Genomic DNA, 27,013 nt, shown 5'->3' on the forward strand with positions numbered 1-27,013 from the left:
CTTCAGTCGAGCAGCTGTGTGTGAGAGAGAGAGCCGGGAGAGGGAGTATGTATGTGTGTGTGTGTGTGTTATGTATATATTACATTGTGGGGATCACATTTTCTGTTCCCACAAGGGGAAACTCAATTTTATAAAATGAAAAAATCAAAAATGGCAGAAGTTTTTAATTCTGTTTCGTTAGGTTAGGGCTGGGTAGGGTTAAGATTGTCATTGTTTGTATTAGGGTTTTGCCCATAGAAATGAATGGACAGGGAGAGCGAGAGAGACTGTGTGAGAGAGGGAGTGTATGTATGTGACATGTCATGTAGCTTTACTGTGTGCTATGAAGTGTATTTTAGTTGCATATTTTGATACATTCCTTAACCTTCCATTAGACTGTACAATAGAGCTTATCATAAATTAAAATGATACATGCACGTGTATGTATATACTGTATTAAACATTATATATTCCCAATTTATTAGCTCGCTACCATGAATGCGACAAGTGTAAATAAGAAATGCAATGTGCACTTACGATAAAATGCATAATGACATGCAAATGTTCCAAAAATGTCAGTACAAGCCTTAGCAGAGCGGGAGACACAAAAGGTACCAGCTACTCTGAGTCAGTGCTAACCATCGAGAAATCACGCAGCATCAATTCACAGTGCACTGTTCCTCGAGTCTGACTGCACAGCTGCCTTTCAGGATTTTTACCTGTCACTGGAAAAGCAAACACCCCTTTAAGGAGCATACTAATAATGAGGACTAAAATCCTGACTAATAACAAATGAGGACTAAAGCGTCCCCAGGATCGGTCATATAAAAACATTACGGACCCCTCAAGTGTAGGCCTAACCCTGACACCAGAAGCAGCTCAGCTTCAAACACGACCAGCCTCTCACTACCATCCAGTTATATATCTGCATCCATTTCAAGTGATCAGTCCTGTCCGTCTGCTCACTACTCCTCCCAGGTTTATTCAGGCACATCTTCTCCTCTCTGACCCAGTTTTCGCGACACGTAATGGTCAGCTTAATGATGAAGAAACACTGCAGGTCTCAGCTTAAAACAGCAACATCTAAACAGTATTTTTCCCCAGTTATATTAAGCATAAGATAGAAATTGCATTTATAATTTTTAATGTGTGCATTTGTCAACACATTTCTGGATGCATGCTAGAAATATAAAAATACAGTCTGTAGGCAAAAAGAGCGGAAAGAATACAGAAAAATCCTACACGAGTAAAAGTATTGTTACTTACAAAAAATAAGTGAGTACAGTAAATGTACCTGGCCAAGAAATGACTGAAGAGAAAAGGAGTAGCTTATTTAAAAAGTACTCAGAGCCTAGTGAGTATTTTTAATTTTCCCATAATAACACTAATTTATTAACTTGACTCACACATTGTAATTAACCTTCTAGTAATAGTTTGATTTTGACTGACAAAGCAATAAAAATGCCTCTCAAACATAAAAATGTAATAGATAAAATAAGCACGTTAATCGACGCTATGTGTTTTACCACAGTTTTTTATGTGCTTAGACTTGCGTTTCAATGCAGCGTCAAAGCGGTAATCCAAATTTCATTGATATGCACTCCGACGCATTTCCAATGAGCACCATGGCAAAAACCAATCCATTATTTTCAAACTAATTTGAAAATGAAACAATATCCAAATGTGCTAATGTGCACAAAATTAATTTTGTATTCCCCACTCTCCCTCCCTCCATCAACCAAAACCCAAACACCATCACTCCCTTCTGTGTTTACCCTAGCATACCCCAGCCAGAAAGCAATCACCCAATATGAACACCTCACTTTACCACTGGTAGTAAAGTGCATAAACAAAACACTGACATTTTACCGTATGTGCTATAAGAAGCTCACTTTTGTAACACTGCTTTAATAGCTGAAACATAAATCAACAAACTGGTGACAACACAAAATTGCACAAAATTTACAGTATGAACCAGAGGCACATACAGTATTACAGTACATGCAAATGGTTAATGTATAACATAGAAAATAATGGGCAATAAAGTGTAGATAAACTGAACGTGGGTTTTACCCTCCGGTAGAATAATCTGCTTTCATATTTACATTAATACAGGCCTCCAGCAACTTATAGTTTTTACTGGCTAGTATTACAGTTCAATGGCATTTTTGAATTTTTGTTGTCAGGAATTTAGAATTCTAATGCAAATGTAACATCTGAAAACACAAACAAGCACTAAAGAAATATTACAAATCTATTCAAAATGTCTCCGAAAGATTTCACTACAGCAAGCTAAAGCTACTTAGTGCAGCGCCACAAGATCACACACGTGGCAGCAGCAACATTACAACTGACTAGCAATAGCAGTGATAGTCTACAGTAAATTACGTAGTTAGCTGGTAAGCTAGTTAAAATCCGTTTTATTCATTTATTTTCCATTTTCCAAACCGCTTATCCTACTGGGTCGAGGGGGGTCCGGAGCCTATTCCGGAAGCAATGGGCACGAGGCAGGGAACAACCCAGGATGGGGGGCCAGCCCATCGCAGGGCACACTCACACCATTCACTCACACAGGCATACCTATGGGCAATTTAGTAACTCCAATTAACCTCAGCATGTTTTTGGACTTTGGGAGGAAACCGGAGTACCTGGAGGAAACCCCAGGACGACATAGGGAGAACATGCAAACTCCGCACACATGTAACTCAGGCAGAGACTTGAACCCGGGTCCCAGAGGTGTGAGGCAACAGTGCTAACCACTGCACCACCATGCCACCCTCGCTAGTTAAAATTTGACTGCAAATAAAAAAGCTTAGCCTAAGCGCTGACATGGAAAAATGATCAAATGAAATAGAAAGATCATTGCTTGTTATATGTTTGTACCTAGCTAGCTTGTTTGAAGTAATAAGTGCTAAATGCAGAACCTGCATAAGACAAGGGGGTATAGAAAATGGATGGATGGAACTAAAAATTATCTCTACATGGTTCTATAAATTACAGACTGAATTCTCGAATGCAGATAACTCAACAGCCTTAGTAAAGTCAACATGACCTGACAACACTTTTTCCCTTTTTTGACTGTAACTGTCATAAGTGTGGCCACAGATGTACCGATTCTGTAGTCAAGGTAACCCCCGCCATGACCTCCATAATTATTAGTGGCTGCCAGCTTTTTAGTTCATCAACTTGTTGTGGGAACATGCTGATTATCAGCATGCATTGATATGATTGGCTATGGCAAATGAACGGTCCAATCCCTGCCGATGGAGTCAAAATAAGGAAAGAACATGAGCCAATAAGCTCAGTAAGCTAAGTTAGGAATGTAGCGGACACACTAATGAATAGCAGAGTGAAAATACATGAATTTTAAACTACCTACTAAAGTAATGCTTCTGAAAAAAAAACTACTGTATTTTCACTAACGAGTGAATATGTAGCTTATTACTTTACACCCCTACAAGGCAAAAACCTGATCTCTCGATATATCAGGAAGACAAACTGACACATTAACACCCCACACACATAGGACCATCAGTGCGTGTGTGAGATTAATTACGACGCTTCAATGTATGTAAATGATTTCAGGTTTTCTTTGCATAATATGTGCAACTACACCAACACCAAGCCACTCAAGCGTGGCAGCGGAAATATTCATCATTATTAATCACTCTTCTCTTCACCAGTATATTACACATCTCTGGAAAAATGCCTCCTAATTATGCAGTGGTTTATGTAAGTTTGAGTAATAAATTTCCAATTATTTCTGCAGGTGTTGTCATTGTTGAGCAGCAATTTACTTAAAAAGAACTTATTATCTTCTGTTTCCTTGGGTGATATTAGTTTCACGTGCATACTACTCGTTAAAAAAATAAAGCAAACAATGTTATGGTCCCTAATATTGCTTTTCAGTAAGAAAACATAAAATCATCAAGAACAAATGTACATACTTTTCCATCCATCCATCCATCTTCTAACCAATTACTCTATTAAAGGGGATCTGGAGCATATCCAAGGCAGCACAGGGCACAAGGCTGGGGTACATCCAAAATCAGATGCCAGTTTATTACAGGTCACATATACACACTCTAAAATATCAACTTGCAATTTATGGTGCTTTTCCACTGGCATAAGGAATCAGGCTGTAACCAAACCCACACCGCAAAGAGACACTAATTACAGCGCGGTTCCAGCTCCCTTTGAATTTCCACTGCAGAAGGATCGGCTGAGTAAAGACCTGACCAGGTTTGGAGAGCGACAGTGACGAAAAATTGAATCGATGCTTATTTACTGTTCACTCGATATATATCGTGATTTACTCTGTGCCAATTTCCACTAGCACGTCTTTGAGAATCACCATGTTGTTTTAACATCAAGCGCTGCGGAATTAACATTAGCTTGTGTAAAATTGCATTCCATTCAACCGCTCTATTGTACTTCTTCAAGTAGGAGGCTTGAAATTTTCAAGCTCTGTATTTTGAGGAATGCACCAATACAATGAGATGTGCGGTAGCACTAATCCATGCATATCAATATAGATCACCAGTTCTTTCCTGTTTCTGGCGCTATTCACACCTAATATTAACAAACGTCCAGCGTGATCTGATCACAAGTGGACAGGCTAAATACGTCCGTTCACACCCGGCATTAAAGTGCGTCTCCCCAAGCGTCAAAACTGGCCGCTTGTAATCGGATCGCACTTTATACAATGCTGCGTTCGATTATCTCTCGGAACCCGGAAATTCCGAGGTGAGTGACATCACCTCCGACAGGGGGGTCAGAATCATTTTGAATGTGAGGACAGGACACACTGGCATAAAACTAATATTTTATGTTAAATGCGGGGGGGGGGGCGCCTATGACGTCCGACAATCTACCGTTCGAGCTACCACATCTCGGAACAAACATGGCTGCCTCCATGAACACGCTGCCACCCCAAAAGTTGCTTTATATATTAGCATATTTGGCGTGGGATTCTTTTTTTTCGAGAGACATACAAACAAGAAACACAAACTAGTCAAACCTCATTAAAAGCTTTTTTCAAATATTTTAGTACATTCATAGCGATATTATTTTTTCGAGAGACAAGCAAACTACAAGTACAAGCTTTGTAAATACACTAACAAAATCTGATATTGCATGCTAGGATACTGTTTATGGTTATGATATGGTATTCTCTAAACCGAACACGTGGAATTACATTTATAACTATTAATACATTAAACAAAGTAAACATTTTTAAATATTTATAAAACAGAATTACTGATGGCTATGTAAGACGCCATGCTGAAACACATGAGAAACTCGGACAAGAAAATTCTCCTGCGTTCGATTATATCGGAACTCGGATGAAAAGGTCACGAAACATCACGAAAAACGTCACTTCCTGTTGTAAACACGCCTCTATTATGACGTTATGGACGTTGTTTGCATGAAATGCCTAAATATTCCAAATGCAATAAATACAAATATTTATAAACGAATAAATAAATATTTTAATAAAGTTACATTTGAAATAATTCCATGATAGGTATTATACTTCATAATTTATAATCTTTAATTTCTATTTCATAACGTTGTGATTTTTATTAGTCAATACTGTAGTCTGAAGTCATATACTTCAATACTGAAGTCCACTATGGAAAAGAAGGCTCGACACAAGGAGTTCAGGTACAATTTGGAACACGTCCAACCCTTTATTTTCCAGCATTGAACAAAGCTAAAGGAACTTGTGTGCCCTCTTGCGTTTGGAGGTTGCACTGCCTGATTTACCTCATGAGAGAGCCTGCAGTCCAAGTGAGCCACGCCCACCGTCATTAACCAGACTCTGCTTCACGAGGACGGTGAGGCATGGCTCCCCCGGCAGGCAGCCTCAAAAGTGCCAGAACCCATCACAACAGCACACAATGAACCCATTCCCTTGACCCCAGAACAACACAGCACAACACTGGAACAATACAGCGCCAACCCGCTCCCAAACCCCGAACTCCCATGATGCTCCGCGCGGGCAGCGTGGAAGCAGCCAATGAGGGCGCGGCCCCACCCTCACAGTCACTACACTGCCCCCCCCTTAGATGCGGCTGTCCCCAGCCGCAGAGTCCAGCACAAAGTCTTGCAGAGGAGGGGGAGGCCGCCAAACGCGGCCTGAATGACGTAACCTGGTGGGGGAAGGAAGGTTCAGTCCAGAGGGGGCATCCACCCCAGAACTCCCAGCAACCCTGTCCCCGGGGGCAGGCATGTCCTGGCCTCTGCAGCCCCCATCTGGTGCCACCCTTGGCTGATAGGGAGCCAGCCGGTCTACATGGAGCACTACAACTCTGCCCCGCTTCTTCAGCCTAACGTTGTAGACCACCTCAGAGAGACGCTCCAGCACAACGCACGGTCCCATCCAGTGGGAGGTGAGCTTGGGCGACACCCCCTTCTTTCTAATGGGGTTATACATCCAAACTCGCCCCCCTGGCACGAACTCGCGCCCGTACGCACGCACGTCGTAGGCACGCTTCTGTTTGGTGCCGGCATCTGCTGTGTTTTGCCGCGCGAACTCGTGCGCCGTGCGGAGGCGCTCCCTGAGGTGGCCAAGATAGCCCAACCCTGCTTCCCCTGTTACCTCTGGCTCAGGAAGGGAACCAAACACCAACTCCATGGGTGTGCGGAGCTCCCGCCCGAACATGAGTGACGCCAGGGTGCACTGGGTGGACCGCTGAACCGCCGAACAGTACGCCCATAACACGAATGGGAGGTGAAGGTCCCAGTCCTTCTGCTTATCACTGCACAAAATCGCGAGCTGCGTGGGGAGCGTGCGGTTGAAACACTCAATGAGGCCGTCGCTCTGAGGGTGCAGAGGTGTGGTGCGCGTCTTCTGCACCCCCAGCAGCGTGCAGACCTCGCCGAAAACCTCGGCCTCGAAGTTGCGGCCCTGATCACTGTGGAGCTCCTCGGGGACTCAGAATTGCACGAACATCTCGTGCACGAGTACCATGGCCGTGGTGGCGGCGCTCTGGTCAGGTACAGCGAAACCCTCGGGCTACTTTGTAAAGTAGTCCATGGCTACTACGATGTAACGGTTTCCCCGCTCTGTGATGGGAAATGGGCCCAGCACGTCAACCCCCACCCGTTCCATGGGCACCCCCATGCGGTAAACCTGGAGCGGTGCGCGTGCTTGCTGCCTCGGCCCCTTTTTGGCTGTGCACCGATGGCATTAGTGCACGAACATCGCTACGTCATCGTGCGCGCCCAGCCAATAGAAACGTTCGCACAACTGCCCCAACGTCTTCGCGCTCCCAAAATGCCCCGTACCAATAGCTCCGTGGATGAGGCCCAGAATGCTCGGTCTTAGCGCCCGCGGCACAACCACTTGCCACAGCACGCTTCTGCCATCCCCACGCACCCAACGGCGATAAAGTACCCCTTCGCGCACCACCAGGTTTTCCCACTGGGACATGAGCGCTTTTAACTCGGGCCCTGCGTCTGTGATGTCTGCCCATGCCGGCCGCTGCCCCGTTTGTACCCAACGACTGAGCCGCTCGAGCTCCGAGTCTGCCGCCTGCCCCTCTATTAGACTCCCGCGGCTGATGTCGCAGCGCGGCCCCGCGCTAAGTGCTCTCAATTCCCTCTTTCCTATCGCAATGGTGGCAATCCACGCACGGTCTCCGCGAGAGTTTTCGGGTGTACCAGCAGGTCGTCCAGGTACACCACGCACCGAGACATCGGAACATCTGCCAGTACCCTCTCCATTAGCCACTCGAAGGTGGCTGGGACGTTATACAGAGGCCAAACAGCATGGTTGTGAACTGCCAGAGTCCTTGCCCGATCGAGAAGGCAGTTTTGGGCCACGCGTCTGGTGCCAGCCCCATCTGCCAATATCTGTTCCTCAAGTCCAGCGAGCTGAACCATGAGGAGCCGGACACGCGGTCCAATGTCTCATCGATGCAGGGCAGGGGGTACAAGTCTTTGCGTGTCACCGCGTTCAACCGGCGGTAGTCCACGCAAAATCTCCACGAGCCGTCTTTCTTTGCGACTAACACGACCGGTGCGGACCAAGGTCCGCTCGCTGACTCAATCACGCCTGCATGCGCCATCTCCCGAATTTTCTCCTCTGCGGCCTCGCGCTTCGCTAGGGGTAGCTGGCGTGGTCGCTCACGGATGAGGGTGGCGTCCCCCGTGTAAAATGGAGTGCTGCATCAGATCGGTCCGCGTGCATTCGAGTTCATTCATGGCAAAAATGTCTTTGAACTCCGCCAATAGCTCGCGCAACGCTTCTGTCTGCTCAGGCTCCAGGTTCTCACTACTGTGAGCCAGCAGCTCTGCCATCGCGTGCTCCCCTGCGGTACGTGTGGCTACTTCGGGTGCGCTGATGGTCCCAGTCTCGCTTGCCCCCCCCCCCCCCCCTTCGCACACCGTCGCGACCGGCGATCCGTTCCCCAGCTCGTCGCGTTCTTTCGTCAACGCCACCCATTTGCGCCCCACCCTCATTCTATTTCCCCTGATGTGGATCACTGCATTGAGGCAGTCCAAGAGGTCCATCCCCACAATGCAGTGGTCCCGTATGTCACAGACTAAAAATGAGTGTGAAATGGAGACTCGACCGATTTCCACTTTAACGCACCGTACCCCCAGAACGCGTAAGCACTCACCTGTTACCAATGTTACCGTCTGTGCAGAACCTGGAACCACCAGGAGAGCATGACCCACTAAACCCCCAAAGACCCCCTTGACATACAGGCCCGCTTGCCCCAGCCGCACGCTGAATTCCATTGTGTGGGGAGCTCTCACTGGTCTTGGCACCGTGGCTCCCGTCTCGGCGCCGCTTCCCCGTTTAAACGCGTCTGGCATTGAGTACGCTGTCCATGCTCGATAGCATCACAGTCACGGATCAAATGGCCTGTGCTCCCGCAGCCGAAACAGCAGCGGCTCGGCCCAGGGTTGCGTTGTTCTCCTGCCGGTTCTGGAGGCTCCACGTCGCTGTTGGTTGAAGTGGTGCAGTTGCTTAGCACGCCCTCTGCTTGTAATGCGACATCCAGCGCCTCTTGCCATGTGCGCGGCTCTGCCAACCTGACGTGATCGCGGAGTCGCCGTGACGTCAGCCCGCGGAGGAAGGCCAGCCGTGCCAGGTCATCCTGGATATTCGCCGGGAAGTTGGGGTAGCCGCGCCTCGCCAGCCTCCGTGGATTACTCGCGAAAGCGCCGAGAATCTCACCGTTTCTACGTGTGGCTAATGCGGTGCGGGCCTCTTCCTCGCTGTTCGCTCGGCCGAACCTCCGCTGTAGTGCCCCCTGCAGGCTCCTCCAAGACATGCACTCCGCCAGAAGTAGATCGTCCAGGACCAGGAGTGCGTCACTTTTGAGCGCGAGGCTCTTACCGCCGTTTCCTGTGATGACCATCCGCACAGCCCCGCTGCCATTTCCACCTGCGTAATGAACGCATCCGGTTGCCCGCCGCCAGAATACACGGGCAGGTTTGGGCCTGCCGCCACCCCGGCTCTTCGCGTTGTCCCGCCGCCGTCAGCCCATTCGCTGCGGCTCCCGCCATGCGCCGTCGGCTCCTCCTCCTCGAGGCACCGCCCTCGGTGGCCTGCCGAAGCGCCGCCCGCCCCGCGCTCGCCGGCGCCGGGACGTTTTGAATCGCTGCCGTTCAGCAGCAGCCCGAGCCCCTCGAAGCTCCGCCCACGGTGTTCTCTCGCCGGCATGGCGTCGCCTACTCTGCAGTCACCATCGAAGGAGTGCTCCGCCCATTTGCCATTCCCCGGAACTTCTGACACCAATTGTAGTGAACTTGAGGAAGACCAAGTCCACTATGGAAAAGAAGGCTCGACACAAGGAGTTCAGGTACAATTTGGAACACGTCCAACCCTCTATTTTCCAGCCTTGAACAAAGCTAAAGGAACCTGTGTGCCCTCTTGCGTTTGGAGGTTGCACTGCCTGATTTACCTCATGAGAGAGCCTGCCGTCCGAGTGAGCCACGCCCACTGTCATTAACCAGACTCTGCTTCACGAGGACGGTGAGGCATGGCTCCCCCGGCAGGCAGCCTCAAAAGTGCCAGAACCCATCACAACAGCACACAATGATCCCATGCCCTTGACCTCAGAACAACACAGCACAACACTGGAACAATACAGCGCCAACCCGCTCCCAAACCCCGAACTCCCATGATGCTCTGTGCGGGCAGCGCGGAAGCAGCCAATGAGGGCGCAGCCCTGCCCCCACAGTCACTACAATACTATAAAACACTTTCGCATAATGCAAACATGATTACTTTAAAAAACTATATTTCATAATAAAGTTTTCAACTTTTCACATTGTAGACATGCATTTTTATAACGCGTTATCACACTACAATTGTATGTGTTAAAACGATCTTTCAATACTACAAGTACTAGAGCAGGCTAATATTTTTTTTTATTCAAGAGCAAACGGTTGGTTACCAAATGATAATATTTCGCCTTTTAATCATAATCAGTGAAGCTGAAAATTTGTGAAAAAAAAATCAATGAAGCAGTTCATTGTTTCACTGGGGTAAGACTGATTTCTGACCAGGAGTTCAATCCCCCGGACAGATCAGTATAAACCCATATAAACAATTACACTATTATTACTTGTTTCTACTGACATATTCCATTTACCAAGCTATTGAACACAAATTACTACCTACACGGGTTAATTTTACGTTCATGTAATTTTTACCGACAAGTATGATCTGAGCAAAACATTTTTAATTATTCACTTCTTACACATTTTTTTTTCTGAATTTGCACGACATATTAATGATGCGCATTTTTGACAAGGTTTCCATGTGAATGGGTCACAACAGTCCAACATTAAACCAGCTTCCCAGCAGATTCATATTTATCTTTTGATGTTGTAGAAAAAAAAGACACGTTGTTCGCAATGCAGTTCAGTACACAGTGGCTGATTCTGCACTTGTGTTCTGACACAAATCATATGTCAAACACCATTTGCAGATTTAATGAGTACTTATGTTCTTTCGTTCACACCAGGACGTTGGTTGAGTAGGCAGTTCTTCAATGCGGTCACATTTGCGTTAAAACTGCTACAAGAATGTGGCGGTATGCCTCCCAGTCACCTCTGAATGTGGTCTGAGGGATCCAGTCTCAATGTGTCTTCAATGCATTTTTGGTGCGTTCACACCTGTAATTCGTGCAGTATAATTGTAGTCAGATCACCCAGGATGCATGTTAATACCAGGTGTGACCAGTGCCTCTGTGCATTTCAACCAGTCAGATGGTGGTGACACAAGCAGCTCAGTTAATCACATTTTTGGCCCTGCTAGTGAGTGGGGCCCCTCAAGTATGGCTCGGTTCTTGATGGTAGTGGAAACTCGCCATCAGAGATGTCAGTTAGCCTAGCTGCATAGTTTCGGAATACAGGAGGAAAGCAGAGTACCCAGGGGGAACCCAGGGAGACACAGGAAGAACATGCAAAGTCCACACGCACACAGCGGGGGTGGAAATCGAGCCCCAAAGCCCGGAGGTGCACAGCAACAGTGCTGCCTCCATGTATAACCTTAATAATGCATAAGACTTGATGTCATTCATGAATACAGTTCAAACTTCTAGGCCTGGAAACCTGCCTTGAGGGAGTACCAACTTACAATGGTTTGGGGTTCTGTTTTTATCACTGAAGGGGAGGATGAGGAATACCAGCAGATTCTTGAGATATGCGAGCCTCATCTCGGCACTCTTCAAGACTGGCTATGCCTGGGCTGTGTTCCTCCTGAGAGACATTTTCTAATTATGAGGAAATATGAACGGGAGAGGGACTGTCACTGCTCCTCAAATTTCATTTTAATTAATCTCTGGCACAAATCAGCAGCTCGGCGACACGTGACACATTGCGACCCAGAAGTAGATCCAATTTTGTGTCTCAACAGGCGTTAAATTAGTGAGAACATTTTCGCCATCGTCACCCTTGCTCTCTTAACAAATGGAGCACATTTGGGCATGTGACATCACGGTGGGCCGGCAAATTACCTGCCCCTGTAAATGCGGGAGATGGGAGAAGCCGGGTGTTTTATTTGGCAGGGTTACATTTGGAGGCTTTGGACAAGCATGAGAAGCAGTCTAGGCCAAATCGGGAAGACTGGAAAATTACCCTGGCAGTAGACGCCAATGCTACATCTGTGTTATGTACTAGGCCAGGTTTTCCCAATCCGGTCCTCGGGGACCCACATCCAGTTCATGTCTTTGGCTCCCTCTGAACTCCCTACCGGTTGCAAAAACGTGAATCATCTGTGTTGGAAGATTAGTGTTGAGTTATTGGGATGCTTTCAGTTTGGAATGCGGTTTTCTCGAGAATCTGATTGCATCACATCCCGTGGAGGAATCTATAATGATCCTTTTAATAACTGTGTTAACTGTGAGATAAACTGTGTTAACTGTGAAATAAATTCACTAATATAAGGTCATGTCAGTTGTATGACTTTCCTCTGGGTTCTCCAGGTTCCTCCACTTGTCCAAAGCCATGCAGACAGGCTAACTGGTGTATGAATGGTGTATGAATTGGCATCCCATCTAGGGAACACCCATGAGCTCCAAACCTCACTGTGACCCTGTCCAGGATAAGTAACTGGCAAGTGGATTGCTGGGTTGGTGCATTATGTTAAATAACTTTGTAAGAGTTAGTTAGTAAGTTTACAATAAATGTATTATTGAGCTGCAGGTGGTAGGCATCCCCTCTTGGGTAGTTCCCTGCCTTGTGTTATAGATTCTGGGATAAGCTTTGATCCCCTGTGTCCCTGCATAGGACAAGAAGGTATAGGAGATGGATGGAAGCATTATTAAAATTATTAAAATTACACAAAAATGAATCACAGCAGCATAAAATACAATAAATAAACACTTCTTTAAATATAAAATAAATCTGTAAGTTCTTGTGGTGGCATTTTATTCTTCCAGTTCCATAGTGTTAAATCTGTTAAAGGTGCTTTAAGAAATTTGGAGTGAATCTGGTATATAGACGGTAATGAATGTCGCAGGATGAATTTTCATTGGATCACTCTTTCCATTCGGTTCTTCTCTGACACTTTAAATCTGTCCCTTTCCAGCAGGGAAGACTTGGCACATTTGCATAGCAATTATTTAAACCCAACTATCTCCATGACTGGACTGCTGGGCGTTAAAAAAAAAAAAAAAAACTGATCGACTGGCGAAGTCCATTTGCTCGTCGATTGCATCTCAGTCGTCGTTAGTCTGCTGGGGGGCCTAGGAGAGGTGGCACCTCAGCGGGGCTCTACAGCCTCGAGAAATGAGTGGAATTAAAAACAGAGGAATCAATGGGAGCGGAAGCAGGGCTGGACCTGCTAATGAACACGATTATCCCTGACAGTGGCACTAATCACCACCTGATGCCACTGTAGCCCCAGAGGTCTGTGCAAGTGCCTTTTGATTGGTCTGCTTGTATGGTTGGCCCTGATTGGTCATTTTATGTGTCACATCGTACTGTAAGGTCGTTCTTATAGGTCAGCCAGGAGGATCTTTGGTCTAAACAACAGGAGCTCATTCCCTGCAGGGAGCTGGTCGCAGTTCTGGAATCTGACCTGCTTTAGGATGTCTGAGGGAGGCGCTCGACCCAATCTGTGCCCAGAAGTGTAAATGGGCGAAGGGTGTCGATTGTCTCACATTAAGGTTCCAGCTCATAAACTAATGGCAAATTGTGTACATTTTATGCAAATTCAGGGGCACCACTGGTATCCTGCACTCGCTATTTCTTCATATGCACACATATAAAGAACCAAAATCATTAAGGTTTGCTCTGCTTTCTAATTGTAAAAGGTAATAACTAAATTCCTTGTAGACCCCTTAACAGCTCCTCTTGTATCAAATTAACATTATAGTCAGAAAGGCTATTTCAGTCCACTGTTAGGTGGTATTAATTCATTGTATCCCAAGGTGTTCTCACTTGTCCTTCACTAGTACATTCTCAGTATTCCCAAGGACATCCAGGTTCTTAAATGGGGATAGCGCGTCTTCATCCATCCATCCATCCATCCATCCATGTGTTATCTAGTGCAGAGTTGCATGGGGCTTGGGGCCAATTCCTGGAAGCATGGGGCACAAGGCAGGGCGCATAGGGCACACACACACACACACACACACACACACACGCACACATACACACATGCACACATACACACACACGCACACATACACACACATACACACACACATACACACACACACACACATACACACACACACACACCTCTGCTGCTGCCATCTGAATTCTCAACATCCCAGCAGTGTTTACATTTGCATTGTGTCAATGCTGCCATGTCTTGCATTTTTTTCCCCTGCACCTGTCCTATCAATCTCCACACTCTGCATACGTATGCAGCACGCCGTCTAAGGAGCATTATTTCGCTTCACTGTATGTTATATACTGAATATAGTTGGTGTGACAATAAAACCTTACTTGACTCTTGATTCTTGACACGCGCCGAGGGTCAACATGCAGACTCCACACACACAGAAGGTAGAGGCAGCATTAGACCAACCCTGTCTATACCAACGAAAGTGCCACACTCTGAGCCTGCCCTCTGTTAATGCAGCGTCCTGGACAGCGCATCACATACACCCCCTACCTCTGGCTGCTGCAATTTCTTTGGGATAACAGAGACATCTACTGGTAGATTATATTGTGTCATTAGAACAGCTGAGCATGGTGTTGAGCATATGAATAAATCAGATTTCTGTTACAGCTGCTTGCTAAGAACCAATTTGGAGTGGGAAAACAAATCTATTTTGTTAATAAGCTTTGATTTACTCACTTATCCAGCAATAATTGGTCTATATTTGTGCAATTATCCTCTGGGATTAGCTTCATGATGTCAAAATCTTTACACGCAGGGAAGATCTGAATTCTGAATGCAATCCTGCTTTGCAGAAAGACACGTACATATATCATGCCGCACATACCACAGAAATAATTAGTACTTCAAACACTGAAGTTGCTATAGCAAAGCAGTCAACGTTGAAAATCTTGTCCTGTAGGCTTTGGCTGATGAAAATCAGCCATTTTGTAGAGCTTCCCGGGGAAATGTTATAAATGTCTGTAAAAATGTCTTTGTCTAAAATGGTAAGACATACACGCACATATTGTGCTCTTTCCAGTTCTTCTAATGAATGATTTTTTGTTTTTTGAGACATTAACAGCAATCCTTTTGCTTGCACATGTTGCATTCCGGTGCAGAACCCTACATGATCGTTATTTGAGTATATGCACAATTTAAATATATATTTGATAAAAAAATTCAGCATATAAGGGGTTGTTCTGGTTTATATTCCTGTCTAAATGGGTCTGTAATGTGAATGAACTTTTGATCATTTGGTGTAAAGGTAGATTTTATGGGGGAGTTACAGTTTTGCTAAAGCTTATTTATCTGTCTGTTTTTTTTTATTGGGTCTGTCTGAAATGTTGGGTGCCTCAGCAGATAACCCCCTGCAGCTAGGGCTGTCCCAGTCAGCAGACCATTTCCATGCCCTATCTGGTGGGGGCCAATCTGTCTCATGATCTTTCCATCCCTGGGGGAACATTCCTGCTCGTTTTCCACTCTATCTTCTGGCTGTTCTGAACTCGTGACAAAGTATAAGTCCATGTGTGCATGCGCGGGCGTGTGTGTGTGTGTGTGTGTATGTGTGTGTGTGTGCGTATGCGTTTGTGAGCACATGAGTAGGTGGGTGAGTGGGTGCAGCTATTCTCCACCAATCCCCCTGCTCCCAAAACTCAGCTCTCTCTTAGTGGAGGAATCTGAGGTTAGTGCCTGGGTTTAACCTTAAGTTAAAGCTGAGTGAGTCACTGTAAATCCAGACTCTTTATCTGTAAGGTTTGTGTCCTCTCAGGTAAAACCGGTTACATTTGGACGGAGGCTAGTTTTAATCCGAACGAGACTGGTCACATCTGTTCCTCACCCATAATTTACAACATATTTGCATTTTACAGACAGTGAGATTTGTCATAGAATGCCTTGTTAGTAAGCAAATAAGTAAGGCGTTCTGACGCAGTCTGTATACACTGGCTTTTAACCAGATGCCAAGTGTAGCATATCTGCCTCCTTGGGGGGGTCTGGTCAAGGAACTGGGTCATTCCTGCTATGCTGGGACCCGGGTCCACAGATTGCTTGCAAAAAAAAGCTATCCTTTTGATTGAGAAGTTCATGTAAAGTGCAAAATTTGTGTCATATATTCTAATCCACTCAAGGTTTACTTGCTTTAACAGGAAAACCCTAGTGTTATCTGCTTAACCTCCAAAACAATATCACGTCACCATCAAAGTAAGATTCCATTAATTATCCGTGTTACATTACAAAGGCCTAGATTATACACTCAAAAGCCACCCGGTCATCTATATCTGTTGAAAACCTTATTCGGGGTGACATAAACTCACGAAACACACCGTTAAACTCACACCGACCATGCATCATGATAGTGCTACGGTCATAACTGTCAGGCCTGGACTGCTGAATCAACACTTTCACGCAAAATGCAGCACAGATAAGTAGATGTGAGTTATAAAGAAGGAACCAGAGGCAAGAAGGGTGATATCCAAAGAACAGTGCAACCAGTAGGTTTCCAGATCCAGACCTAGAAAGGACCCTACAGTATTAAACATGGACAAAGTACTTCACAATCAGATTACTTTTTATTATCCCGGAGGAAATTGAACTTAACTGATTAGGTACAAACATCCAGTAACAAAGTGAAAACCCACAGTCTAAACTTGATACCTAAAGCAAATAAAATAAATAATAATTCTTAAGATACAAAACTTTAACTGCTTGATTAGCTGGCTGGCTGCCTAAGCAATCACAGGAATAGTTTGTGGTGGGAATGAATAGATCCCTGTCTGGATTTCACCAAAGGCTAAGATTAACATTAAGCTTTGGTCACACCTTCTCACATGATTCGCTGCCGCAGTATCACGCTGAGCGCACAGAAGCGGATTATGTGCATGTGTGTGTTTTCACGCATGAAATGTCCTAGAAGTTATGATCTATGATCTACTTGCAAGTTGTGAAGTACAGGTTTGGGAGTGGGGCTTGGCTTTATGTGCTACTGCAAAGCCAAACCAATCAAAGCTCAGCACAGTGTACGTAGGTTAATGCTTATTTATTCTCAAAATCTGCATTTCCTGTCACTTTACTGCAAATTGTACACTATGGATATTCTTGATTATTGTTTAATGTTTATTGCTTGTCCAGTGTCTTCTCTCGTTATCCTAATGCCCCCTGTTTCACAGCATGGAGCTGTGCAACCAGACATTTCACTGCAGATTGCACTGCAAAGGAAACTTTGAAACTGGAAATTTAAACAACAACAAAGGCGATATATTTATAAAAATCTGTGACCGCTATCAAAAAACTAAAAACGTCAAAAGTCTTCTATATTTCATTACTTATGGTTGAGGTTAGGGCTGGGTAGGGGTCGAGGATGTCACTACTGGTACTAAAGTTTTGTCCATGAAAATGAATGGAGAGTCTCCACAAAGATATGAATACGTGGACTGTGTGTGTTTGTGTGTGTGTGTGTGTGTGCCATGTATAAGAACAGTCCTCAGGATTACAGTTCTTAATCCTGAAAAGTCATGTCCCAGTTATTAAAACATAACCAGTCCAAGATTAGAAGGAGCCCAGCAGGAGCTGCATGTGACTGTCAGATGCACTCAGCTGTCCAGGAGCTCGTGTGAGGCTGAGGGTTGGTGTACAAAAAGATTTCCGTCTGACATCTAAGTTAGAATGGTGCATTTCATTTATAAATTATAGAAAAAGCAACCAAACATTTCATCTAAAAAGGCAAAAATTAGGAAAACCAACCATAATAGTAGTAATAAACACTATTGCAATTACCATTATCATCACCGATTGTCCTATGCGGGGACAGTGAATCTGAGGTATATCCCATAATGCACAGGGCAAGAGGACACCCTGAATGTGACTTTACAAGGGACATACATAGCGGGCAATCTGGACACTCCAAATGCCATTGTGTGAGGAAACTGGAGACTTCCCAATCCGGTCCTCGGGGACCCACAGCCGGTCCGTGTTTTTTCTCCCTCTGAGCTCTCTACCAGTCAGTCCATATCTTTGCTCTATCAGGAGCTGGGAGGGAGCAAAAATATGGACCGGCTGTGGGTCCCCGAGGACCGGATTGGGAAAGACTGTTCTAACCACTTCTCCAGTTAGGGGTTATGATGCCAGGAAGGGCAGGGCACAGGATAGGGGACCCACCCTAAAGCACCCGAAATACTGTACCATCACAGGGCATATACAGGCACACACTCACACTCACATTAATCCTCTATGAGCAATTAACCCAAATCCATGCCTTTGGACTGCAGGAGGTGACTGGAGTATCCAGAGGTAGGCCATCCGGCACAGGGAGAACATTCTAACTCTGTATACACAAAGCGGGGGGGGGAATCAAACGGCTAATCCTGGAGGTATGTCACCACAGTGCCACCTGCCGAGCCAGTGCGCCCCAAAACCATAGAATAATCCAGTGATGGACATCAAAGCAGCAAACGGCTTTAACGTATCACACAATCCACTGCATGCATGCAAAAAATGCTAATGTGCTGTTTTGTGTGCCTGCAGATTTGGAACACTCCTTTTAGGACAGAATCGCAGAGAACATTACGGTACCCAGAAATATGCGATCACAGGCGATCCCAATGCGAGTTCACTGCAAATGAGGTGTTAATGGCTGGAATCATGTTGCATTCATGGTATATTTGCTTTTTGTGTGTAATTTCTGTAAACAAACCCATGTTATAGAGACCCCCCCCCCTACACACACCCCCAGGTATGCCCATTATGAGGGAACATGCAACAGAAGAGAGGATGGCCATGGGTGTGGATTACTGCTATGAAAAGGCTTCATTGTCCCTTTCGCTTTAGTATTACAGTCCCCCCACAACCGGCATTGCTAAGCCCCCCCTTTACTCAGTATGGCCCACCCCGCACCCCCATTATACACTCTACAGCCCTGTCAAGGGAAACTGATGAGGAGCACTCACATGAAGACGTAAAGATGTCCTTAACAGGCCTGAGACTGGCTGCCTGCACGGTGCAATGGAGGTACCTGAGATAAATAAGCAGTCAATAACACACGGAATAAAGCAAGCTTGTTTATTTCACTATATTTAACAGTATGTACTCCTCTAATGCTGGTGGTCTTAAAACAGGCTAATAAATATTTTCCCTCAACAGATGAAAAAAAGTATTGCAAAGGGGTAGGGGCTTTGCTAGACTTAAAGGCACAGCGCATAAACACTGGGGCACGTGCGCCAGTAAAGGGGTCTAGCGGTACCCAAGACTAAGAGGTACTAAGCAATAGTGAATATTATAGTGAACATAAGCCTACATTTACGTTTATCGGCATAAATAAACGGTAGGTAGAATGCCTCAATACACGCATGTTTAACAATGTCAGAGAATAACGGCAAAATAAAACAGCTACCGATTTCCCCTTCCTTCCTAATATAACATCATGTGATTGAGGAGATCATAAATTCCGACGGTCATGCGCTAATCTGGTATTTAAGAGCCCCCCCATGGTTTGCGAATGAGCTTTTGGCAGGAGCTGAGGAACCGTGAACCATACGGTCTGCTTTCTGAAATCACTATTAATTATTCTAATTATTCAGACACTGGAGTCTGACACAGAAGGAGCACAGCAAAAGAATAAATTAACTTAATTGCAAACACAGACTGACGTGTAATTTGAGGTGCTGATCGCAGATTTGCCCTCTGGCCGGGATGTGGACGTGCGGGGTCCTGGTGGCTCTGTTCGCCGTGCGGGTCGGCGCCCAGTTCCCCAGAGAATGCGTGACCCCGGAGGGGCTTCGAAGCGGCGAGTGTTGTCCGTCTCCATCGGGGACCCCGGGCGACAGCTGCGGGGCGGCCACGGGACGCGGCCAGTGCGTGGCGGTGACAGTGGACAGCCGCCCCCACGGACCGCAGTACCCGCACGACGGACGGGATGATCGCGAGCGCTGGCCGCTGCGCTTCTTCAACCGCACCTGCCGATGCAACGGCAACTTCTCCGACTACGACTGCGGGAGCTGCAGGCATGGGCTGAGCGGGCCGAACTGTGACCAGCGGGTCGGTGTAGGTAAGGAGAGCCGGCCCGGCCGGGAAAGACCCACCGCCTGCAGAAATGAACAGCATAATACATAGAAAATCATTATGTGCAGACTCTCTTTTTAATGGTACAGCTACGTATTCTTCATGATTTACTTTTGCATAGGCAATTTCCAGTGAACGTTATATTATTATTATTGTCGTTGTTATTATTATCATCCTAAATTACCCCTGAAATAGGCCCTACCACATTTGTATTTTTTCAATTACAGATACATGATAATCGCAGATGATTGGTTAAAAAACATTTATAGCATCCGTCATCCGAAAAATTTATCCCACAAGTTCTGTTATTAATGCACTAAATAAACGGCTCTCCAGTCAGGAGGAACGTGATGCAGCTGAGTGCTGAGGAGAAGAGAGCGTTCATCCAAGCCCTAGACCAGGCCAAACGCACCGTGCACCCGGACCTGGTGGTCGTCACCCGCCGCTATGACGACGTCTTCGGGCCCGACGGCAGCACCACGCAGTTTGAGAACATCACCATCTACAACTATTTTGTGTGGTCTCACTACTACTCTGTGAAGAAGACCTTCCTGGGATCAGGACAGCCCAGCTTTGGGGGTGTGGACTTCTCCCACGAGGGTCCGGGCTTTGTCACTTGGCACCGGTACCACCTGCTGCAGCTGGAGCGGGACATGCAGGTGAGCAGATGTTCCGGGAGAGGTACCCTCCGAGATGGGATTTATGCCAGGGATTCCTTTAAACTCAAAGGCACCCCCCCCCCAAGTCAGCTCCTTACAATATAAACCCCAATTTCATAAAAAAAAATCTGAAAAATGCAAAGTCTTAAATTAAGGTGTCATATAGTTAGGAATAGGGCTATACCCATAGAAATTAATGGAGAGTCCCCACATAGATATAGATCCATAATTTATGTGTGTGTGTGTGTGTGTGTGTGTGTGTGTGTGTGTGTGTGTGTGTGTGTGTGTGTGTGTGTTGAAAAGCAAGTTACGGCTCAGGGTGGCAGAATGTTAATGTTGTAAAGTAAAATAATATGGTTTTGTAACATTCGTGTGATATTGCTTCAGCAAAAAATCCCTCTCTATTTAACCCCTTAGTATAAATTCAAAACAGTAGCCAAAAAAGGTTGACATGCTCTAAAGTTATTTGAAGTTTAGTTGAGTTGGTGGTGGCATTATCCGAATAAATCTCTACAAAATGAGAAACACTTTAAATATTTCATTAGAGAGAAACAAAGCAATTTCTCGAAATCCCATAAATCTCTGCGTTCTGTGTTTGTCCCTATATGACTGTTGTCCTTTTGATGTCCAACTTACCTTACATGGCATTTCACTGTAAAATGCCCTCACCCCATGTAGTTTGTTTTATTGCAACAGAATCTATGTCAAAATTTTGTTAACCATATAAAAATTAGCAGAAAGGAGACATGTGGAGGCATCTTCTCACTTCAGAGGCATTCTCAGAGTAACTTCTCTGTTTTCTAATATCCCAGATGTTACATCCTGTCCGTCCCGCCCACCTAACCCTCATGTCTCCTCCCTAATGCGACCCTGATGAGCCACACCTGTTACTTGTTGCCCCTCGTTAATCCTTGAATTTAAGTACCTGTTCATCGACAGTCTGGTCTCTTCTCTGCCTGTGTCCTTCCCCCTACTAAGCTTCTTGTTTGATCCCTCGTGGTCTTGTTTTGCTTTCCAGCAAAGAACCCTAACCCTGTTCAGTTTTGGTTAAATAAACCCGCTTTTTGTTCTCCCAACACCTGCTCTCGAGTCCTTTTGAATTTAGTGGTGACACAAGAAATATTATGAGTCCTGCTAATGATGCTCCTTGTTACCTTAATTGGAAGGACATGCTGCGGGATCCAACCTTTGCCCTTCCCTACTGGAACTTTGCCATCGGCGGCAGCACCTGTGACATCTGCACCGACGACCTACTGGGGGCACGGAGCAGCTTCGATATCAGCTCCATAAGCTCCAACTCCATCTTCTCCCAGTGGAGAGTCGTCTGCGAGAGCATCGATGACTATGACACACTTGGCACCGTCTGTAACAGTAAGGCTTGCTTCCCTGTTTGACTCCCAGCTCTGTTGTAGTTGTCGAAATCTCGATTTCGGGCCCTCATTCGGTCAAGAGGACTGCCTCATATCCTCTCACAAAAAGCCCCACAGCCTTATTTTATGCATCTGCTACTAGACAGAGATGAAATCCCTGTATTTATTGGATTTTAACAAGCCACTGAACAGCAATGAAGATTTTATGAAAACATTAACATCTACTGACATATTCAATGAAAACTCCACACCCACATCTTTGCACAAGGAAGGTCTCTGAACCTTCCTCAGAAACGATTAAAACAATCATCCATGTCATATAATGGAATTATTTGGTTCTTCTTGGTGCTACAGTGAGTGGCTGTTCAATCAGAATCTGTCAGAGGAATGTAGTCCATGTCGTACGACACCCTAGTGACACCTATGTTTTCTTAAAGGATTTAACTTGGGCACATTATTAGAATTGTTTCGTTTTAAGGGTGGTGGTTAATCCGCTTATGCATTCATGATAGTTCTGCAGAAAAACAGTTGGTACAGCAGACACTGAAGTGACAATATAACCCAAGAAAGTCCGATTCCAGTCCACAGAGAGGCCTGAAGTCTTTCTGCGACGATCTGCTGTACAGATGCCACTAACAGCCCGAGAGTTCTGCACATCAGCATCTGAGGCTGAATGAAATCACGTTGCTGTGTAGCGTGAGTCAATTAGCACAGACAAGCTCTCGGGCCTTTGTGTAAAAGAGTGCAAGAATAATAGACTATAGAAGTTAGCAGAGGGACACCAAATGGAGGGTTTTTACCTTCTACTCGTGTTTCCATTGTCTTCACACAATGAAGGAGTGGAGCATTACAGTGTGAAATGTGTGAAAGAACGGTATGTGTCTCACATGTACTTACCCCCCCCCCCAGGCACGGAGAGCAGCCCTATCAGGAGGAACCCCGCAGGGAATGTGGCCCGCCCCATGGTGCAGAAGCTGCCTGAGCCGCAAGACGTGGCCAACTGCTTGGAACTCAACGTTTTCGACACACCCCCCTTCTACTCCACATCCTCGGAGAGCTTCCGCAACACCATCGAGGGTGACCTGTCTAGGGCTTAGTGCTCTCCTTTTACCTGTGCTTTCTCCTTCAGGCCACTAGGGGGCAGGGCAAGGCATGCAACAAATACTCATGGGAGTTTTACTTTCACCAAAATGTTCTGATGGCAGAACGATAAATGATTGGTTCAGAGAGACAGCCAATCAGATTGTAAGCGAGGTGGGTCCAAGCAAGTAGAGGAGGCAGGACCAAGACAATTCCTCTAGTTCCTTGGACCCATCTCCTCTACAATCTGATTGGTTGTCTCTCTAAACCAATCATTTTTCCTTCTGACCTCAACATTTTGAGTTGGTAAAACTCCCACAAGCACAACAAATGCTTCAGACAGTACCCTGCTTTTAGTAGTATCTTTTTACCATCAACCCCTTGTCTCCATCTGTGCAGGCTACAGTGCTCCACAAGGGAACTATGACCCAGTTATACGCAGCCTGCACAATCTGGCTCACCTGTTCCTAAACGGGACGGGAGGGCAGACCCACCTGTCTCCCAATGATCCCATCTTTGTCCTGCTGCACACCTTCACGGACGCCATCTTTGACGAGTGGTTAAGGCGGCACCGTCCTGGTAAATCTTATGTTAATTTCAACCTTTGAAAGCGGGTCAAATAAATGTACTGGGGACCACATGTCCCCCCCCCCCCCCCCATCAGAATAAGAATGCCGTGAGATTGAAGAGATCAGAAGCGTTTATGCTGATACTGTAATTCGGCATGTAGAGGTCCTTTGTATTATTTGCAAACAAGCATTTGGCAAGAGGTTAGTGACACAGTGCGCTCCAAACTGCCCCGTCAGTTTTCCAAAATCATTCTGATTATTCCGACTTTGAAAGGAGCCACGGAAAAAGAGAGAGAAACTCACTTGAAAATTTCGTTATTCCATCCATTGTTGTTGCTGATGAATTCGGCCATTTCTACAGAGTTTTCTAAAACAATTTTCTCAACCCAGTCTATACGAGATCTTCTGTGTTCTTGATTGGCTGGGAGCTGGGAGGGAGTAAAATGTACACTGTTTGGGGGTTCCCAAAGACTGGGTCGAGAAACACTGTTCTAAAACAATCCACTTGAGCAGTTCCGTCTCCCAGGGAACCGTTTTGGTTCCTAATGAGTGATGATGAGGGATTTAATAAAACCGCTGCAAACCAAGGGTACACATGACTCACCTAAAAAAATTTATTTTAACAGATTTGTCCTCTTATCCTCTGGAAAACACTCCCATTGGACACAACCGGCAGTTCAACATGGTGCCCTTCTGGCCACCGGTGACTAACGTGGAGATGTTTGTGTCTGCTCCAGAAAACCTGGGCTATAGCTACGAGGCGGAGTGGCCAGGTTAGTGTCACCAGAAACCTCCAGCCGAAGTCACCAAAATACTTACAGTGTTTGTGCTCCTAGACTTACAAAGGGGTTACATTCCGATGAACCCTTCGCAAATGAAAAATACTGTACTGAGTAACTAAGTAAATAATTGCTGTAACTAAATACCAGTGATCGAAAAGTAAATGTATAAAGTTTATATGGTTATACACAGAAAAAAAACACCGTAAGATATGTTGTTAAACACTGTACTCGTATGAGATGTTTCCTCTCGTGATCACTATAGAGATCATGCTGCCGTCGCCCCAAATGAGTAGAATTTATCGTACACCGTATCGCTATCCCGGGAAACGATCAAGCTTCAAATTTGCCTGCTGAATGAACATTGCTATCGCATCATCGTAAAGGTGAAAGACTGCTAGTCGAACCATCGTAAAGCTAGGAGCATCTGTATTTACAAAACGGGAAAAAAATGGCAACATATTACATGTACTTATGTAGCTTTACTGTGTTTAACAGTGAGATCCACCTGAAATGAGTTCTCATTTAATTAAAAATCGCAAAGAGCACACCGGGGGCGATTTCTAGGATTTGACCCCTAGGGGAGCTCAGCTCTCAGGAAATATCGAAAGAATTGCTAAATGGATTTAGAACAGAAATTTTTCAGGGGGGGGTACGACAAAAAATATGGTAGCTGAAGCCTGTGCAGTAGGCATACGCTGAGGATTATTGTAGGTTTTCTATGTATTTTATTATGTTTTATTAAATATCCCAGGGTGTTCAGGATTTTGGAGATGCCTCGTAGCGTGCTGTCCAGTCTGACGCAGTGGGGGTGTGACGCTTTCCCACAGCTCAAGCGTTCACCACCACGGAGATCATCACCATGGCCGTTGTGGCGGCCCTCGTCGGCGTTGCCGTTATCTTCACGGTCACCACATGTGCCGTGCGGGCCCGGGCGTACAGCAACCTGGAGGCCAGGCAGCCTCTGCTGGGAGAGCAGTACCAGCGATATTCGCAGGAGCACGAGCAGCGGCAGGACAAGACCCAGTCAGCCGTCTGACGCTAAATCCCACCACACAAGTAGACGCCCGCACACAGGCCGACAAGCCGCGGCGCTCTGTAACGCTACACTGGCACATAACCCACATGGCTCACGAGTAATCAAACGAATAGACATTAACGGCAAAAAAAGTATCCAAGAAATGTATACAGTAGGATTTTATTAAACCGGTTTTCTGTACACCTTTGGAGAAGCAATGCAAAGTTGTTTTGTTTTAATGAACTGCTTTTATTTTTAACTTTAAAAAATACAGACTGGGAGAAATCACATATAAGCTGAAGTTGAAGATGTCTTGTCCTTTTTTAAATGTTATAAGCCACACTTCTCGGGCCACTAACAAATTCCAAGGTAGAGTAACGTCTATCCATCCATCTTCTACCTGATTATCCAGGTTGGGCTCACGGGAGGCTTGGAGTCTATCCAGTGCAGCATAGGACACGAGGCTGGGGGGCACGCGGCCTTACCATGGTCCATTGGAGAGACCCCTTCATCCAAATTCAGTACCAATTTGTCCTATTCAGGGTCACGGGGTTCCAGAGTAAATCCCAAATTCTACTGCCGCAAGATGGGGAATAGCCCTGCATGAGGTGCCAACCAATGGCGGGCAAATTTGAGACACCAGTTAGCCTAAAACGATGTCTATGGAATGCAGGGGGAAACCAAATTACCCAAAGGAAACCCAGACGACAGGAGGAGAAGACCCTAACTCCGCACATACAGGGTGCAGGCAAATCCTCAACCCTGAACATATGAGGCAGGGGTGCCACCCACTGAGATAACCATGTCACACCCCAAAGTTTCACAAAATATCCATGCTTCCCTCCATCTTTCATAACTATTTATCCAGTACAGGGCCTGAAGTCTGTAACAGAAAGCACTGGGTACAAAGCAGGGGACACTCTGGACAAGGTAATACTCAATGGCAGGGCACACAACCACATATTATGGGCGTTTAGTGATACTACTTGCCTAAGATGCATTTTTTTTATTATGAAACCAGAGTACATGGAAGAAACCTGCACAACACTCTGCACTGCTGTACAGGCAATGGAAACCATTTCTATCGTCTATCCGTTATAAGACGCATATCGCATGCGCATCCTTTACTTTATCCAGCAGAGGGCGTAAAAAATGTATCCATCATGGGTCCCATTGGGTCTTTTCATGTTAACAACCGCGACCTTAAATTGAAATTACGTGCCCATGCTCACGTCCTCCTGCAGCCGCCTTCCTCTTCTATCAGATTAGACATTCCGATTATACAAAGTTAAAGCGTCTCCGACTTTGAAATGCGCCTTATATTTAGCGCGTGCGTTAAATGGGTGACTTTGGACTGATTGAAGCACATCATTGCCTGCAGTAACAAACTGGATATGCAATATTATAAATAAAGACAAAAAGAAA

At 45.7% G+C, this 27,013-nt stretch overlaps 1 protein-coding gene across 1 annotated transcript; it reads left to right on the forward strand.

Annotated features, from left to right (window-relative positions):
• Window positions 1–19,541: 19,541 nt before the first annotated feature.
• LOC125704882 (5,6-dihydroxyindole-2-carboxylic acid oxidase-like) lies at window positions 19,542–25,889 on the forward strand. Its single transcript, XM_048971022.1, has 7 exons — window positions 19,542–20,099; window positions 20,450–20,772; window positions 21,939–22,143; window positions 23,052–23,219; window positions 23,622–23,801; window positions 24,418–24,564; window positions 25,401–25,889. Exons 1-7 carry the CDS (start codon window positions 19,745–19,747, stop codon window positions 25,607–25,609), a joined length of 1,587 nt encoding a protein of 528 aa, XP_048826979.1. The 5' UTR covers window positions 19,542–19,744; the 3' UTR covers window positions 25,610–25,889.
• The last annotated feature ends 1,124 nt before the right edge of the window (window positions 25,890–27,013 follow it).

The sequence above is a fragment of the Brienomyrus brachyistius genome, chromosome 12 (assembly GCF_023856365.1).
Source record: "Brienomyrus brachyistius isolate T26 chromosome 12, BBRACH_0.4, whole genome shotgun sequence".
Lineage (NCBI taxonomy): Eukaryota > Metazoa > Chordata > Actinopteri > Osteoglossiformes > Mormyridae > Brienomyrus > Brienomyrus brachyistius.